General features: G+C 54.8%; 1 protein-coding gene across 11 annotated transcripts in view; it reads left to right on the forward strand.

The window, feature by feature from the left end:
• The window catches only part of RREB1 (ras responsive element binding protein 1), a 134,771-nt gene that overhangs the window by 105,492 nt on the left and 12,010 nt on the right, over positions 1-17,269 (forward strand). For 9 of the 11 annotated variants that reach the window (XM_038584102.1, XM_038584100.1, XM_038584108.1 and 6 more), the window contains 3 exons: positions 6,006-6,107; positions 7,401-7,590; positions 8,613-11,508. In XM_038584102.1, coding sequence (XP_038440030.1) covers positions 6,006-6,107; positions 7,401-7,590; positions 8,613-11,508 — 3,188 coding nt within the window. The remainder of the gene's footprint in view (positions 1-6,005; positions 6,108-7,400; positions 7,591-8,612; positions 11,509-17,269) is intronic. The other 2 variants (XM_038584107.1, XM_038584110.1) reach the window with 1 other exon arrangement.

Raw genomic sequence — 17,269 nt, forward strand, 5'->3', positions numbered from 1 at the left:
CAACCTACGAGATGGCGTTCTGTACCTTTGCAGAAGTGAAATAGGAGGAGCGCGTTGATCGAATCCCATGAAAAGGGAGGCGTGCAGTTGTGGATCTGGGCCTTATTTCGGTTATACTAATAGGCTCTGAGTGCATGTGCAGGCTGGGATGGTGTGTGCTGCTCTCCTGAGCTGTGGGCCCAAGAGCAGGGGTGGTGGCACAGCATAGATGGTGGCCAGGAAGGACGTGCCCTTCTCTCATGAGCCTCAAGATTAAACAGAAGCAGTGGAAATGGTAGTAAAGTCCTTGGGAGTGAAGAGAGAGAACACATCCGTTTGAAATTAAAATTCATTTTCCCTGCGTCTTCATTGTTGGCGACGGTGGCCAGGAAACGGGCTAGGCCTGCTGGGGTTTGTTCCTAGCAGCGTACGGTGACGGTTAAGTTTGCAGTAGCACCTTGTAGTTTTCTGACCATTTGTTCTCTGTCACTGATGGTAACTCTAAAGATCCCCCTGTTCCAGATGAGAAGGCAGTCAAGGGTCAGAGAAGGATGGAGAAGAGCTCTCACAGGCCTGTGGCATCGGGCATGCCTAGATCTGAGGTCCTGTCACTTGATTCCCCCTGGATGAAGGCGGCCAGGGAGGGAGCGATTCCTATCTCAGGCCTGTTTGGGAAATTTTGCCCAGCGGGCAACCCAAATACAGATGAAATGAGTTGGCCAGGATCGCACAACCTCCACTTCCCCTCCCACCACCTCTGGTCCCTGAGGCCATCCCACACCACTCCCCGGTTGCCTTTCACAAGGGACACAGAGCCTGTGGTTGGCGCTGGTTTAATGCAGCCCTGTGTTTATTGAGCACCTACTATGTGTGAAACCGTCCTAGGTGCCAGAAACGGGCGGGGCTGGAAGGTGAGCCAGAGAATGGAGGAGGGGATAGACGTGTTAGAGAGGAGTGAGGAAAGCTCGGTGTCATTAAAAACTCGTGGCTATGAGGGATCCCCGGGTGGCTCAGCAGTTTAGCGCCTGGCTTTGGCCCAGGGCGTGACCCTGGAGTCCCAGATCAAGTCCCTCATCGGGCTCCTTGCATGGAGTCTGCTTCTCCCTCTGCCTCTCTCTCTCTGCATCTCTCATGAATAAATAAATAAAATTAAAAAAAAAAAAAACTCCTGGCTATGAGAGAAGTGCGGTCAGCTCTAATTACCATACGATGAGACACCCTCCTCCCTCCCTTTTAGAAAACTGACTGACGACGCCCCTCACACTGAGTACGCATAACCAGCAGGCTGTGCGCTAAGTGCGGTAGATTCAGGGAGGGTGTTCAGAAAGATGTCTGGGGTACAAGAGAAAACTAAGAGAGCTTTTCCTATCAGGGCACCCGGGTGGCTCGGTCAGTTCAGTGTCTGTCTCCTGATTTCATCTCCGGTCATGATCTCAGGGTCATGGGGTCGAGCCCTGCGTCGGATTCAGGGCGCAGTGCAGAGTCTGCTTCTCCCTCTCCCTCTGCTCCTCCTCCCACATGCACGTTGTCCCTACTGCCCGCCCTGCCAGTCAAATAAATAAATAAAATCTCTCTTTTTAAAAAAAAAAAAAAAAAGAACTCTCATCCTTTAAAATTTCATCTGTATATTGTGTAATATGCCTGGCCCGTGTATGGAAATACTTAAAATGAACACATTTCTGTGTCAGACAACAAACACATATGGTGTGCGTGCTCAAAAATGTCCTGTTCATCGGGTGCTGTCCAGTTTACCGAGTTTCCAGCCCACTTTCTGGCTCACCTGCTTCCCTTTTGCAGTTAACTGCACGCTGCCAAGACTCAGTGTTGTGTATTCTCAGCCTGTTTATGTCAGTAATACTTGCAATCATTTCCTATCATTTAATTAAATTTCATAATAAGCCATTGAAGTTCTTTTATTTTTTTAAAGAATAATCTCTGCGAAACTAAGTTGGGCTGACATGATTATGGTCCACATTAGACAGGGTGTTTCTTTTATTTAGGGGAGGCGAGACGTCTGTGAACAGTGGAAAGAAATAATGGTACAAGTCTGGGGGTTCTGCTTTCACTTGATGTGCAGAAATCAAAGTTCTTGCTCTGCCTTGAAGAATCTAAAACCAGGGGGGGAGGCACCTGGCTGGCTGAGTGGGTTAAGCGTCTGCCTTTGGCTCAGGTCATGATCTCTAGGTCCTAGGATTGAGCCCCGTGTGGGGTTCCCTGCTCCACCAGGAGCCTGGCCCTCTCTCTCTGCCCCTCTCCCCCGCTTGTGCGTGTGCTCTCTCTCTCTCTCTCTCTCAAATAAATAAAATCTTTTTTTTAAAAAAAGAGTAAAAGTGGAAATCCACAGTGCTGTATGATGAGCATGATTCATGCAGTGGCAGAGATGAGGAATGTCTCCCCGTGCAGCTAGGCTCCGGCGTTAAGTCCTTGGCGGTCGTTCTGTTCTCTAAGGTTGCAGCAGTGCAGAATTAGTGATTATCAAACCGTCGTTTCTAGAGGAAACACAGGGTCAGCTTCCTGCGGGCCTCTGCTTGCATTTTCATCAGCTGATCCATACAGATCCTGGTGTTACGTTTTCTGTTTTAAGAAATCTTACTCCGTGAATAGTGCTGACTCGGGAACAGTGCACCCCCCACCCCCAGCACCGGAACCGGTGCCCGGATGAAGCTTGTCCGACGCACATCACAGCCTCTGGTGCTCATGCACACCCCAGGCGGCTCTTCAGTACGGTGCTTGGAGGCCGTCCTCAGCCACCAAATCACCAACGAGAGGCGCAGGAATGCTGGAAGTATGGCACCAAGTAGACGGCGGGAGGGACACCTTAGAGTCTGAGCTGGAGCAGGACGGCAGAGCAGTGTCGCCTTGGTCAGCCGCAGCCGGGAATACACAGGCCTCGGTGGCTCCACTTTGTCACCTTTCTGTGCACGTCCTCAGGTGCACCGTGAGTAGGGACGGGGTTTACAGATACGTGGTAGCGAGTTGGCAAATTGACAAATACAGAATCCACCAGTAATGAGGATCGACCCTGCCTGAGGTTAGATAAAGTAGTTAATGTAGGGGGTGACTTTCTTTTGCTGCACGCTGCACCTGAACCTCCTACCTGACTCTGGTCCTTGAGCCCCTCCTCTGCAATGTGCAGTGAAGCCTGCCGCCTTCACAGGGAAAGCTGAGCAGGGACCCAGCGGGGACTGATCACACACTCGCTGATTCTCCCTAGCGCTACCTCCCAGGGTTGTCAGGAAGAATGAGTTTAGGTATTTGTTGTGACAGCCCCACATCCGGGACAGCGCCCGGCGCTGGTCTGCAAACATCCTACACAAGATGTATGTAGTCGGTGCCCGCTATTGGAAGGAGCAAGTAGTACAGACTCCAGGTGCAGGGTGCTCGCGAGTGGCAGCCCCCTCGGCACCTGCCCTTGCACTTTGTCACTCTCTCTCTCATTCCCGCCTTCCAGGGAAGGCACAGAGCAGCTCAGCTCCCGTGTCGCGCAGCTTCCCAAAGCTCACCTGGCTTGTGGCCAGCATGGGACAGAGGGAAAGAAGCTGGGAGAGAGAACGTCGGAATCTTCTCCAGTTCACAAAGGGCCAGGCCACATGAGGCCACCGGCTTGACCGCCCAGCCTGCCTAGAGTGGCTCACTCTGCCTGCACGTAAACCCCAGCTGGGGGCCTTCCTGAGCCCTGGGCTCAGTGCCTCCCTCCAACCCCGGACCCCTCCACCTTTTCCCCAGAGAGAGACTCGGATAGTCTCATAGGTTTGCTGGGGAAACCCAGCTTCGCTTCACCCCTGCCACGGTGACACTCGGGATAAGGGTTTCCCTTCTATAGTTTCTATAAATTCACACACGCACACGCACACTTCTGCTGCAAATAGTGCTTTAGACGTCGTTGAAGCTCAGAAAAAGAGGCAAAAGGTCAGCTCACTCTCATTAGCCATTTATATATATTCTTTAATTTATTCATGAGAGACAGGGAGAGGCAGAGACCCAGGCAGAGGGAGAAGCAGGCTCCCTGTGGGGAGCCCGATGTGGGACTCAATCCCAGATCTCTAGGATCACACCCTGAGCCAAAAGCAGATGCTCAACCGCTGAGCCCCCCAGGTATCCCTCCATCTGTAATTAGATGTTTCTCCCTCTTTTTTTTAAGCTGTTTCTCTCTTATATGCATATTAGGAACATTTTAGACATATGCACGAGTAGAGAGCACAGTAATGAACCCCCGTGCTCCCCAGTTTCAGGAATTCCCATCTCACGGCCCTGCCCTTCACATTTCATCTCTTCTCCCATCCCACATAATTCCAAAACGAGTCCCAGACATCACATTTCATTTACCAATATTTCACTATGTATCTGTAAAGGAGAAGGACTTTTAAAAAGAAATGCACAACCAGAAGACGACCACAGCTTAGAAAAGTTAGTAATGATTTCTCACTATCGTCCAGTGTGTGGTCAGTGTTAAATTTCCCCAGTGCAGACGTTCTCCCCAGGGTCAGTGGAGAGCTTCCAGCTGACCAACCGCCGGGGCGGTGATGGGTGATGATGGGGTAGGGGTGACAATGAGCATGCAGTTGAACTGGAGTCTGGGCAGGGGCAGTGACAGAGCTGCCGTGGGGCCTTGACGTTGCAGCCCCTCCAACAGACAGCGGGGCTCTTGAGCATGCTCTGGCTGGAAAGAGAAGTTCTCTTGAGAGGCTGCAGCCGTGCTGTGTCCCTCCTTGCCTTTCTCAGGCCTGGGACTCAGCCCTCTGGGTGCTCAGGCCGGGCTTCCCAGTAGTTGGGCCGCCCCTCCGCCCACCCCCACCCGCACCTGAGGGCGCTCCGGGTTCCCTGGGGCCTCCATCCCCGGTGGGGGCCCAAAGACAGTTCCCTCAGAGAGACTTCTGTGTTTGAGTGGCTCATGGGAACCCAGTGTGCTAAGTTTAATGGAACCACAACGGGAATCCTAATGGCAAGATGTGGCCGAGGTGGTGCTGGGGGCAGAAGAGGTTGGACACACAGCAGGGCCTGGCCTGGCTGCAGCACCATAAGGAGAGCAGAGGTGCACAGACTCGGCACGGCGTTCGTCACTAGAGGGAAATGAGCTCCGCTACTTCGTGGGTGATTTATTATCCCTTTTTTCCCCCGAGAAGAATTTCAAAGCAGAGAGTTTCTGCCAAGGTGCATGCAGTCGTAAACTGGGGTCGGCCGTTCTCCCCGCGCCGAGACCCACGTTTGTTCCCTGCAGAGCCCTGAGAGGACCTGCCTGAGGGGTTTTGTGAGAGCCACGTGCATTGGTAGCACAGGTATTTGGAAAGGTGTGAGGCCCACAGCGCCGTCCAACAAAGCCTGCTGTGGTTGTAGAAACACAGAAATGTGTTAGGTCTGCTCTACCCGGTGCCACTGTTGAAATGAGAGGAACGTAACTGGGGAAATTTCAATTAATTTAAATAGTCAGGGATCCCTGGGTGGCGCAGCGGTTTGGCGCCTGCCTTTGGCCCAGGGCGCGATCCTGGAGACCCGGGATCGAATCCCACGTCAGGCTCCCGGTGCATGGAGCCTGCTTCTCCCTCTGCCTGTGTCTCTGCCCCTCTCTCTCTCTCTCTCTCTCTCTCTCTCTCTCTGTGACTATCATAAATAAATAAAAATTTTATAAATAAATAGATAGATAGATAGATAGATAGATAGATAGATAGATAGTCACATGTGGCTCCAGTGGCTGGTATATCCAGTACCAGTCCAGGGGATGCTCTTAATACCATAATGATTGGGAGTTGTCGGATGGTTCTCAGTGAGGACCCAGAAGGTGACACTGTATGAAGAGCGGAGGAAGCATCATAAAATGTCTTCAGGCGCGGTGCCCGGGTGGCTCAATCAGTAGCTCTCAAATTTAGGCTCAGATCATGATCTCTGGGTCATGAGATCGAGCCCCACATGAGGCTCTGTGCTGGGCGTGGAGCCCGCTTTAGATTCTCTCTCTCCCTCCCCTTCTAAAAAAAAATTTTTTTTTTTTTTTAAATAACAAAATGCATTTGTTTCACATCTTTGTGGCTCAGGACAGTTAAGGTGCAGGTCGTCTCTGAGGTGGAGAGCGCTGATCTTCAGATGGACTGCATCTGTGGGAGTCTTTCGAGGAAAAGGCAACAGCATCATAACAGGTGTGGGTGGAGGACGAACAGGGTTTATGTTTGATCTTTGCTTCGTGCTAGCTGTGCCACCTCGGCCATGTTGCTTATGATTTTTGAGCCTCGGTGTTCCTGTCTATAAAACGAAAGTCAGAAGGGGCACCTGGGTGGCTCAGCGGTTGAGCATCTGCCTTTGGCTCAGGTCGTGATCCCAGAGTCCCAGGATTAAGTCCCCCATCGGGCTCCCCACAGGGAGCCCGCTTCCCCCGATGCCTGTGTCTGCCTCTCTCTGTGTCTCTCGTGAATCAGTAAAAAAAAAAAAAAATGATGCCCACCTACCTGCGAGGGGCTTGGTTGGTGCCCCTGCAGGATGCTTTGCTCTTTATTGTAGGAGCAATGGTGGTTTTTCAGATCACGATGCTTAATAATATCAGAATTAAATACATAGTCACTGTCTTGTGCTACAAGTTCGGTTGGAGAACTTGATTATCATTTCATCCTCTTCCTTTCATCCCCATCAGAGACGGGGGATGCTGTAGAGTGCGTGCAAAAGTGTGCTATTTGACTTTTTAAGCACTTATGATAATTAGAATCTGTGCATCGAAGGGTGGGAGAGACACCTTCGAAATGACCGTCTGTGCTGCGTAATTCAGGTAAGAACAAGTAAGCCTGCAGCAGTGGCCTCAGGTTCCCAGCTGTCTTACCGGACATACCTCCCTGTTCTGTCTGCAAAGATTGTGTATCCAGAAGTTGGTGAAACATAATTTTTTTTAAAGGTTTTATTTATTTATTCATAGAAACACAGAGAGAGAGAGAGAGGCAGAGGCACAGGCAGAGGGAGAAGCAGGCTCCACGCAGGGAGCCCCATGTGGGACTTGATCCAGGGTCCCCAGGATCAAACCCCAGGCTACAGGCGGCGCTAAACCGCTGTGCCACCACGGCTGCCCCATAATTTTTTTTTTAAAGGAAGCGTTTTCTCGGTGCTAACCACGAGCAGAGAGGCTTCTTGGTATCCTGTCATTTTTGTTTCAATTGAGCTGAAGTAACAGAAAATACAGTGCGCAGGGATCCCTGGGTGGCTCAGCGGTTTAGCACCTGCCTTTGGCCCAGGGCGCGATCCTGGTGTCCCGGGATCGAGTCCCACGTTGGGCTCCCGGCATGGAGCCTGCTTCTCCCTCCTCTCTCTCTCTCTCTCTCTCTCTCTCTCTCTCTGTCTATCATAAATAAATAGAATAAATCTTAAAGAAAAAAGAAAATACAGTGCGCTACTGGACAAGCGGAAACTCTGAGCGGCCCCCTTATATCCTGTCCGTTTTTTTCTGCCAGATGTGACATTTGCTGCGTTACCTTTCGAACACATCGAGGATTGCTGCGTCACAATGCGCTCGTCCACAAACAACTTCCCAGGGACGCAATGGGAAGGCCTTTCATACAGAACAACCCTTCCATTCCTGCTGGCTTCCATGACTTAGGATTCACTGACTTCTCCTGTAGGAAGTTTCCTCGAATTTCTCAGGTATTTGGCTCGGCCCGTGGACCCGGAAGCCACCTCCGCACGGGCTGAGTAGACCAGACCCCACACACACACCCCAAAACCCTGAGGCTTCCCTTCCTTAAAATGTTGTCAGTTGGGTTTGTCTTTTTTTCATATATAACAACCTTTTTTCTTGAAACTCCGCTCGGTCTTTCAGTCTCCGTCGGGTCATTGAGCTGCCAGGTGGGTTTTTATTTTGTGTTGAATTTCTTACTAGCCTGTGTCTGCTTTCCCATTCTTGGGGCGTTTGGATTTAAAGTTGTGAATTGCTCACCACCCCTACCCCACCCCTGTCTATCTGAATTGCGTTTGTATGTTTTAAATATTTCCTTAATAGGCATATTACAGGTAAATATTCCCAGTGCCGGTGTCGCAGTTTATATTAAAGATGTTTGGGGTCATTATTAACCCGAACCATGTTTGTTCTCTGCCTGTAAAACACCTGCCAAAACTACTTGGAAACTACTTTAAAACAAAAAAAAATTGAGACACCAGGGTATCAACAGGGAAACCCTTGAGGCACAGAAGCCTCAAGTTCAGTGAATTATTCCGTATGTATAGACACATACGTATTTACCCACATGTATGCACTCATGTGACCCTCCCCACCTCCTCATGCCCCTGCCCAGGCAACGCCCTTTGTCCCACAATCAAGAAGGTATAGTCACTTCTCCCCTGGTGGTAGGAAGTCCCCATCCCGGTAGTTTTCCAGAACACCATGTTCTGAAAGAGCATTTGTCCTATCTTTGTGCTGTTATTAACCGTGTTTCACTGCTTCTCTGAGATACCCTGGGGTTGATGTCATTCACCAGGCAAGAAGGTGCTTAGGATGCTCTGCGGGTTCCCTGATTGAGTCGGGGATGGGCGTTAGCAAGCTGGGGGCGGGGAGGCCCAGGCTGGGTGCTGGGGCAACCAGACAGCAGATAGGTTTCTGCCCCTCGGGGGAAGTGATGATTTTAAAATCCTCTCTGTTCCCTTGCTCTTGCCGACCCGCTTCCACGCAGGCCTGGTGTGAGACAAACCTACGGAGGTGCATCAGCGAGCAGCACCGGTTCGTCTGCGACACGTGTGACAAGGCGTTCCCCATGCTCTCCTCGCTCGCCCTGCACAGACAGACCCACGTGGCCACGGACCAGGGACGGGAAAGGCTGCCGGCCAAGACCCTGCCGGGGGACGCCCTGGACCAGAAGGCCTTCCTGGCCTTGCTGGGCCTGCAGCACACCAAAGACGTCAGGCCTGCCCCCGCCGAGGAGCCCTTGCCAGATGACAACCAAGCAATACAGCTCCAGACACTCAAGTGTCAGCTACCTCAGGACCCCGGCTGCACCAACATTCTGAGTCTGTCTCCTTTTGAAGCTGCTTCCCTGGGCGGCTCTCTCACGGTCCTCCCGGCCACCAAGGAGAGCATGAAGCACCTGTCCTTGCAGCCCTTCCAGAAGGGCTTCATCATCCAGCCCGACAGTAGTATTGTGGTCAAGCCCATCTCTGGCGAGTCCGCCATCGAGCTGGCTGACATCCAGCAGATTCTGAAGATGGCGGCCTCTGCGCCCCCTCAGATCAGTCTTCCACCTCTCTCCAAGGCCCCCGCTGCCCCTCTGCAGGCCATCTTCAAACACATGCCCCCTCTGAAGCCAAAGCCCCTGGTCACCCCGCGCACGGTGGTGGCCACGTCCACGCCCCCGCCGCTCCTCAACGCCCAGCAGGCCTCCCCCGGCTGCATCAGCCCCAGCCTCCCCCCGCCGCCCCTGAAGCTCCTCAAAGGCCCCATGGAGGCGGCCTCCAGCGCCCACCTGCTGCAGTCCCAGGCCGGGGCCCAGCCGGACACGGCCACACAGCTTTTCCTGCAGCAGCCGCGGCTGGAACTGCCGGGCCAGGCCGAGATGAAGACGCAGCTGGAGCAAGACAGCATCATCGAGGCCCTGCTGCCCCTGAGCATGGAGGCCAAGATCAAGCAGGAGATCACGGAGGGGGACCTCAAGGCCATCATGACGGGGCCCGGCAGCAAGAAGGCGCCGGCCATGCGCAAGGTGCTCTACCCCTGCCGCTTCTGCAACCAGGTGTTCGCCTTCTCCGGGGTGCTGCGCGCGCACGTGCGCTCCCACCTGGGCATCTCGCCCTACCAGTGCAACATCTGCGACTACATCGCGGCCGACAAGGCCGCGCTCATCCGCCACCTGCGCACACACAGCGGCGAGCGGCCCTACATCTGCAAGATCTGCCACTACCCCTTCACCGTCAAGGCCAACTGCGAGCGGCACCTGCGTAAGAAGCACCTCAAGGCCACGCGCAAGGACATCGAGAAGAACATCGAGTACGTGACCAGCAGCACCGCCGAGATGGTGGACGCCTTCTGCTCCCCGGACACGGTGTGCCGGCTGTGCGGCGAGGACCTGAAGCACTACCGGGCCCTGCGCATCCACATGCGCACGCACTGCGGCCGCGGCCTGGGAGGCTGCCCCAAGGGCCGCAAGCCCTTCGAGTGCAAGGAGTGCAGCGCCGCCTTCTCGGCCAAGCGCAACTGCATCCACCACATCCTGAAGCAGCACCTGCACGTGCCCGAGCACGACATTGAGAGCTACGTCCTGGCCACTGACAGCCTGAGTCCCGCCGAGGCGGCCGCCGAGGCCTCAGGGAGGGTGGAGGACGGGGGCGGGCCGTTTGGCGATCGCAAGCCCCTGGCCACTTTCCTGGAGCCGCAGAACGGCTTTCTCCACGGGGGCCCCGCGCAGCCCCTGCCGCCCCACGTCTCGGTCAAGCTGGAGCCCGCCAGCAACTTCGCGGTGGACTTCAACGAGCCGCTGGACTTCTCCCAGAAGGGCCTGGCCCTGGTGCAAGTAAAGCAGGAGAGTGCGGCCTTCCTGAGCCCCGCCTCCGCGGCCCCCTATGACTGCTCCATGGAGCCCATTGACCTGTCCATCCCCAAGAACTTGAGGAAAGGAGACAAGGACGCGGGTGGTGCTGGCGAAGCCAAGAAGCCTGAGCAGGAACCGGGGAGTGGCGAGCAGCCGTCCCCCTGCCCTCCGCCGTGCCCTCCGCTGCCAGTGCCCTTGGGGCCCGGCGGGGGCCCGGAGAAGCCCGTGGCCTCTGCAGCCAGCACTCTGGAAGCCCACGCGCAGCCCCTGCGGGGCTCTGTTCAGCTGGCCGTCCCCATCTACTCCTCCGCGCTGGTCAACAGCTCCCCCATCTTGGGTGGCTCCACCCTCATCAGCAGCCCGGCGTTGCTGCGGCCGCTGCGCCCCAAGCCCCCCCTGCTCTTGCCAAAGCCCCCCGTGACGGAAGAGCTGCCCCCGCTGGCCTCCATCGCCCAGATCATCTCGTCCGTGTCCTCGGCGCCCACCTTGCTGAAGGCTAAGGTGGCCGACCCGGGGCCCACGAGCGCCGGCAGTCCCAGCACGGCCCCAGACAGCTTAGGAAGCACCGTTCCCAGAGCTGCCACCGCCCCCGCCAACACCGCCGGCCCCAAAGAATCCAGCGACCCGTCCCCTCCTGCCAACAGCCCAGAGGCGGCCTCACCCACCGAGCAGGGGCCCGCGGGCTCATCCAAGAAGAGGGGCCGGAGGAAGGGCATGAGGAGCCGGCCCCGCTCCAGCAGCGGCGGGGTGGACCTGGACTCCAGCGGGGAGTTCGCCAGCATCGAGAAGATGCTGGCCACTACGGACACCAACAAGTTCAGTCCGTTTCTACAGACCACGGAGGACGATGCTCAGGACGAGGTGGCCGGAGCCCCCGCAGACCACAACGGGCCCAGCGACGAGGAGCAGGGCAGCCCTCCGGAAGACAAACTGCTGAGGGTGAAGCGGAACTCCTACGCCAACTGCCTGCAGAAGATCAACTGTCCCCACTGCCCCCGGGTCTTCCCCTGGGCTAGCTCCCTCCAGAGGCACATGCTCACACACACTGGTAAGAGGGCCCGTCAGGCCCTGAGCGCCACTTCCTGGAGGGGAGGCTGTGGCCTGGCTGGCCAGGGAGCGGGGAGGCCAAGGGGCAGGGTGGAAGGCGTGGGACCCTTTTGCCCACGACCCCGTTTCTAGCTCCTCCCTCAGTCTGGGGAGCAGGGGCTTGCCTGCTGGAGAGCTTTCCCCTGTGTGCCCTTGCACCCAGAAGCCTGTTCCCACCGTCTCGGCCCTCCAGGGGCTGCTGGTGAAGGCAGGCGTTAAATGTAGGTGTTTGGGGGTGAAAACAGTCCGGGGCCCCTTGGGTCACCAACGTCCATCCATCTCATCCCTTCAGGAGGCGGTAGCAGGATTGCTTGGGGACAGGAGGCCAGTTAGGGCAAAAGTAGACCTTGGTAGGAAGGCATCGGCCGTGGTGAACCTGCTGCTTTGGCCGGACAAACTGCCTCCCAGACTCTGCACAGCACAGCAGCTTCTAAAATCTCGAACGTTCCATAACGTGCTTTTGACTCCACGTATTCTTAAAGAGAATGTTGCAAACCTCACAGTTATCTTTTATTGCGCTAATGCAATCCCAGCTTCCCGATGATGGGGGAAATCAGTGACAAATGGAATTTTTTTTTTTTTTTTTTTTTTAGATTTTATTTATTCTAGAACCATCAGCCGTTCTGGAGAAACACACAGATACACCAGTGTATGTTCCAAGGGACACACTTAAATTGCCAAAAACATATCCCAAAGTATTCTTCAAGTGTTAGTGTGTTGATTTTTTTTTTTTTTTTTAAGAGAAGTTTAAGAGGATGCGTTTTCAGTAATTTTATACCAGGTACTTCCAAATAGTCACATGGCCTTACGCTCCCCTCGTCGTTCTGATTTACTGAGTATTTACACAGAGTTTCTGTCATTGACCCAAAGGTCAGCCGGGTGAGATCTTTAACCTCTAGGAGATTACCACCCAAGCACTAATGGGTAGTCCCCGAAGCCAAATAGAGAACTGTGTGATGCGGGATTGCCAGGTAAAATACTGGATGCTAGTTAAATTTCAGATAAAAAGCAAATAATTTGTAGCGTAGGTGTTTCTCCATCGTTTATCTGAACTTCAAACTGAAGCAAGCGTCTTCAGCTGCTAAATCTGACAGCTGTAGTTAGTTACGAGGCTTAGGACTGGGAGGGAAAGGTACCGGGAGCTAGGTGTGAGCCTTGCTCTGCACCCAGGTGCGAAGGCTTCGTCCAGAGGGGGCATCACCGCAGAAGCGTCCCGGAAGCCCATGGCAGGCTGTTGCTGCTGACAAGGGAGGGAGGTCGCCAAGCAGCCCCTGGGAAACGGAGGGTGGGGGGCAGGTGGGGGTGCAGGCTGCGGGTGGGGCTCTCTGAGACTGGTTGCCACAGAGATGCCGCATCTCTCTCTGGGCTGGCGGCGCCCTGAATCCAGGACTCCGGTGGCAGCAGGCCAGGAGCGCCCGTCCACGGGGGACTCGAATATCTAACAGAATTTCTAGATTTGTGAAGTCCCTGCTACGCTTTCAGACTGTCCTTTTCCCTTCACTGGAAACCACGTAAGCCTGGCAGAGGAAAGTGACAGTTTGTGTGGAGAAGGCAGGTCGGAAAAGCGAAGCCATCATAACCAGGAGGTGCCCCCACGCGGCGGCGTCTCGCCGCCCTTTTGGGGGGACGCTTGTTTGTCACCTGCAGAGCCTTTGGAGAAGTGGGTACTCGTGTTAGCACTTCTCAGAAAGCAGGTGGCTGGGGGTGACCGTGAGCGGGGCTCTTGCCGCGGCCTCCCCCTGCACCCCCGGCTCCGAGCCCTGTGCACGTTTTTCCGTGGGCGAGGCCGATTCCCAGCCTTCCCCTCCCTGGCCAACCGCCAGTCTCTCCCAGGGACGGGGCCGGCCGCCTCCTCACTTGCCTGATAGAAGTTCCCACTTGTGAAGGCAGTCGTTGCGGTTGCCCGGCCTTCGGTCGCCGAAACGTCGTAGGTGGCGAACGGTCTTGCAGCGTCTGAAGCCGGGCAAGGAAGGCGGGAGGGTGGGATAGGGTGCGGTGGGGTGGCTATTGATAGAAAACACGTCGGGCCACTTCTCCGTCACCGGTTACTAAACCCTCGGCGGTGGCCGTGCCTGTCACAGCCCCGTCCACGACGCCCTGGCCGTGACCCGAGGGCGGCCCCAGCCTGGGTAGAGCTAGGCCTTCCCGAGCTGTCCCGTGAGGGCGATGCTGTTCACAGCTGGAAGCAAGGAAACGAAGGCTCACAGAGGCCAGCAACTGGCCCGTAGTCCCGTGGGTCAGGAGTGCTAGAGCGCGAGTTCAAAGCCAGGGTCACGTCCCCTGAGGCTGCCCCACGGTTGGGTGTGTGGCTGCTGGTTCTCTGCCGGCAGGTGTCCGGGGCATGCCTGCTTCTGCCTTCGTGACATATCCGGACACGCTCCAGTGCGGAAGATTGGCAAGGGGTTGGAGAGGAGGCGAACTCAGACACAGACCCAACTCCCCGCCATGAGGCCCAGCGGCCTTGAGCCGGTGCTGGCTGCCCGCATAGACGCCGTGTAAGCTGGCGCCCCCTGGGCCTGGTTAACATCCTTTGCTGTTGTTCTGCTTCAGCTTCCGGTGACAGTCCCAGCATCACCTCTGTTAAATAATTTTACAGAGCACTTGGCTGTGCCTGGTGCTGTGTTAGAACATTTTCCATTCATCAAGTGTCACAGCTGGACGGAGCCTGGGAAATCGTCCGACCCACCCCCTCTTCCCACGGACTGGTGTTTTCCTGGTAGACGCTGAGCTGTTGAGGAATCCCCCAGCTGCCTGTGCTTGGGCTCCCTGGCCCTGTGATGTGCTCCCTCTAGAAACCTCAGAATAGGACGGAGGCACGCATGTACGCGCACAGAAGCTAAACGGCTCTGAAATGGCCTTGTCAACGAAAAGCACTCTGCAGAAAAGAGGCTTTTTTTGTCCCCCCGTAGTGTTAAAATCTAGCTGTGCTCTAGCCAGAAGCTTCGAGCAGTGTCTGGGGTCAGATGGCGTTAGGCAGACCGCCTCTTGTGTCTCAGGAGCCCCCCCTCCTCCTGACCTGTTAGCAAATGCACGGAATGATCAGAACATCCTAGATGGGCAGCATTAGGGAGACCAGATGTCTGTGAAGCCAGGCGTCTATCTGCCGTCCTGCTTCATCAGCCCTGGTGAGCTCTGCGTGAGGCTGAGCTCCCTCCTTGCACTCTCCTAGCCTGTGTCCCGGGGAGCGGGGCTGGTCCCTGGTTCCTCGCCACCTCCTCCTCCTCCTCCGCCTGAATAGTGTTGCCTCCTTGGGAGAGGACAGTCCGCTGTCCCTGCTCTTCCCCCTCACGTAGGCCACAGGCCAAGAGAATACAGAAAACGCAGTTGGCCCGCTTCTCCTCCAAATGACAAATCCCAGGTCAGGACCCTCGGATGGCTGAGTACCCTCCCCCCACTCTCCCCCGCCCCCCAGCTCTGACCTTTTGGGATCCTCCCAAGTGTTGTTTGTGCCTTTTCTTTGCTGACCTGAGGCCCTCCGCACTCACCTGTCCTACCCGCGCTGCTCACAGGCGACCAGCGTCGGAGCTGAAGTCAGTACGACGTGCAGACCTCAGTGTGGAAAGTGCTTTGGACCAAAACCAGTGCAGTTTGGCTACTTCTGACTTTCTGAAGTTGGCAGCCTTGGCCATTTTTGCCCAGCCAGCCCTGCGTGCATCTCTGTGACACACAGGGGAGAGAGAAGCCTGACCCGAGGGTGGAGGGCCATGGAAAGAAGTCTGAGGGTGGGAAGCCCAGTGATGAAACGAGCGCCCGCTGCTCATTCTTCTCCTCATGAGCCCGGTGCCTGCCAGATGGCATCACGTAGCACACGTTCCTCTCTTTTCCCGACTGCTCTCTGACAGTGAAGCTGGCTAGCCGATGGTTTTCACGGCTCCTGATGGAGGTAGCGGGCGGCCGTAGGTCTCTGGTGAGAAGGAAACTCCTGTGGTTACAGGTGCACTTAGAAACACCCCTGCCAGAGCAGTAACTTGTGGCAGTTACCCAAATCAATGAAATCGTGAGATACTTTCCAGGTAGATCACCAGGGGACAAGTTTTGGGGAAGCCTGTCTGATTCAGAAATGACTGGAAGGGCTCGTGTTTTTCTCTGTCTGTGCACTCCAGAGAACACACACCGCTATTCAAAACGTCAGACTTGTGTGTCGATTATACGTCCGTAAAAATAAATAAGCGAGTGGGTGAACGAATGCAAAAATGTCAGGCTTCTGCAGCGAGAGGTGAACTTTTAAAAATTCCTGTTTGTTGTCGCTTTGAGAACCTTCATAATGCGATTACGATACTCTGACATCATCGGGTTCTTGTTTGAATTTGGCACACGGATGTGAATTTTCAGCATGGGGCCCGAGCCCGGCTGTCCAAACCCAGCTGTAGAAGGGGAGCTGTAAAGTCAGAGCAAACCATGTATTGGGAAGAAGTAAGGAACCAATTATATGATTTCAAATCCAGAATCCCAACAGTTAGTTCCTCATCATCCCAGCTTCTGACTGGTGTCGCTCCCAGCTAGGCCTGGCCTGACTCCGAGAAGCTGTGATAGTTGATGCTTGACGATGAAATATTATTTTTCTTACTTAAAATAAAGGCCGAATAATTATGAAAGATTATGTTCAGTGTTGAGTAAAAAGCAAGAGTAATTTGGAGCGTGCCTCTCCCCCTCCCAAAAAAATAATCATTATAACACAGCCAGTCTTCATGTAAAAGCGTGATTTGGGTTTTTTTTTTGTTTTTTAAGATTTTTATTTATTCATGAGAGACACAGAGAGACAGAGACACAGGCAGAGGGAGACGCAGGCTCCTTGGAGGGAGGTCAATGTGGGACTTGATCCCAGGACCCCGGGATCACGCTCTGAGCTGAAGGCAGACGCTCAGCTGTGGAGCCACTCAGGTGTCCCATGATTTTGGTTTTTTTATGTAATTTTTATAACTTAGCAGAAAACACTGAGCTCTGTGGAGGGAAGCCTGCCTTTTTTTTTTTTTTTTTTTTTTTTTTTTTAAGGAAAGCTTTAAAGCAGTGGGCTCTACACTCGATCCTGTAGGTCCCCTGTGAGCCCCTTCAAAGCACACATGCCAGGCGTCTGGGATTCTCATTCCATGGCCTTTGATGGTTTCGGGCATCTGTATTCTTAAAAAGTTCCACTGGTGATTTTGAAGCATCACCCGGAAGGGTCTTGCAGCTCAGGAGGGAAGGGACATCCCTTTTCCTTGATTGCTCCCGATGCTGGGATTTGGCAGGGCAGTGATTCTGGGCGTGCTCTGTGTGACTGGCGCCCCCTGGAGTTGTGTGGTGTCGGTGCTAGTTCTTCCTTCCCCTTGTGAGCCAAGGCCCAGGCGCTGGGCCCAGGTGGTCACTTGCAGTGGATGCGTGGGTTGTCCCCTGCACTAGATGGAGCATCCGTTGACAGCCAGCGGGAGGCTGAGGGCCCCTGGGATTGATGTGTCGAGGGGGCCGCGCCGGCTGACTTGCTGCCAGTTCTTGACACATGCACTCGATGGTGGCAGCCCCAGGGTTCCGAGGGACACCCGCCAGGCTGCAGCTCTGAAGTCGTGTTTGTTAGTACACAAAACCTCTTCCCCTGTAAAATCAGAAAGTGGGATCTTAGCACTTGGGGGAAAACAGAAGAATCCAGCGATAGGGTAAATGGCCTTCCCTCTCCTGCATTTCCGCTCACCGGCCCCTTCCCCTGGCCCCCGCTGCTCCTCCCGTCCTCCTTGCCTTTGCTTCTCCCT

The sequence above is a fragment of the Canis lupus genome, chromosome 35 (genome assembly GCF_011100685.1).
Source record: "Canis lupus familiaris isolate Mischka breed German Shepherd chromosome 35, alternate assembly UU_Cfam_GSD_1.0, whole genome shotgun sequence".
Classification (NCBI taxonomy): Eukaryota; Metazoa; Chordata; class Mammalia; order Carnivora; family Canidae; genus Canis; species Canis lupus.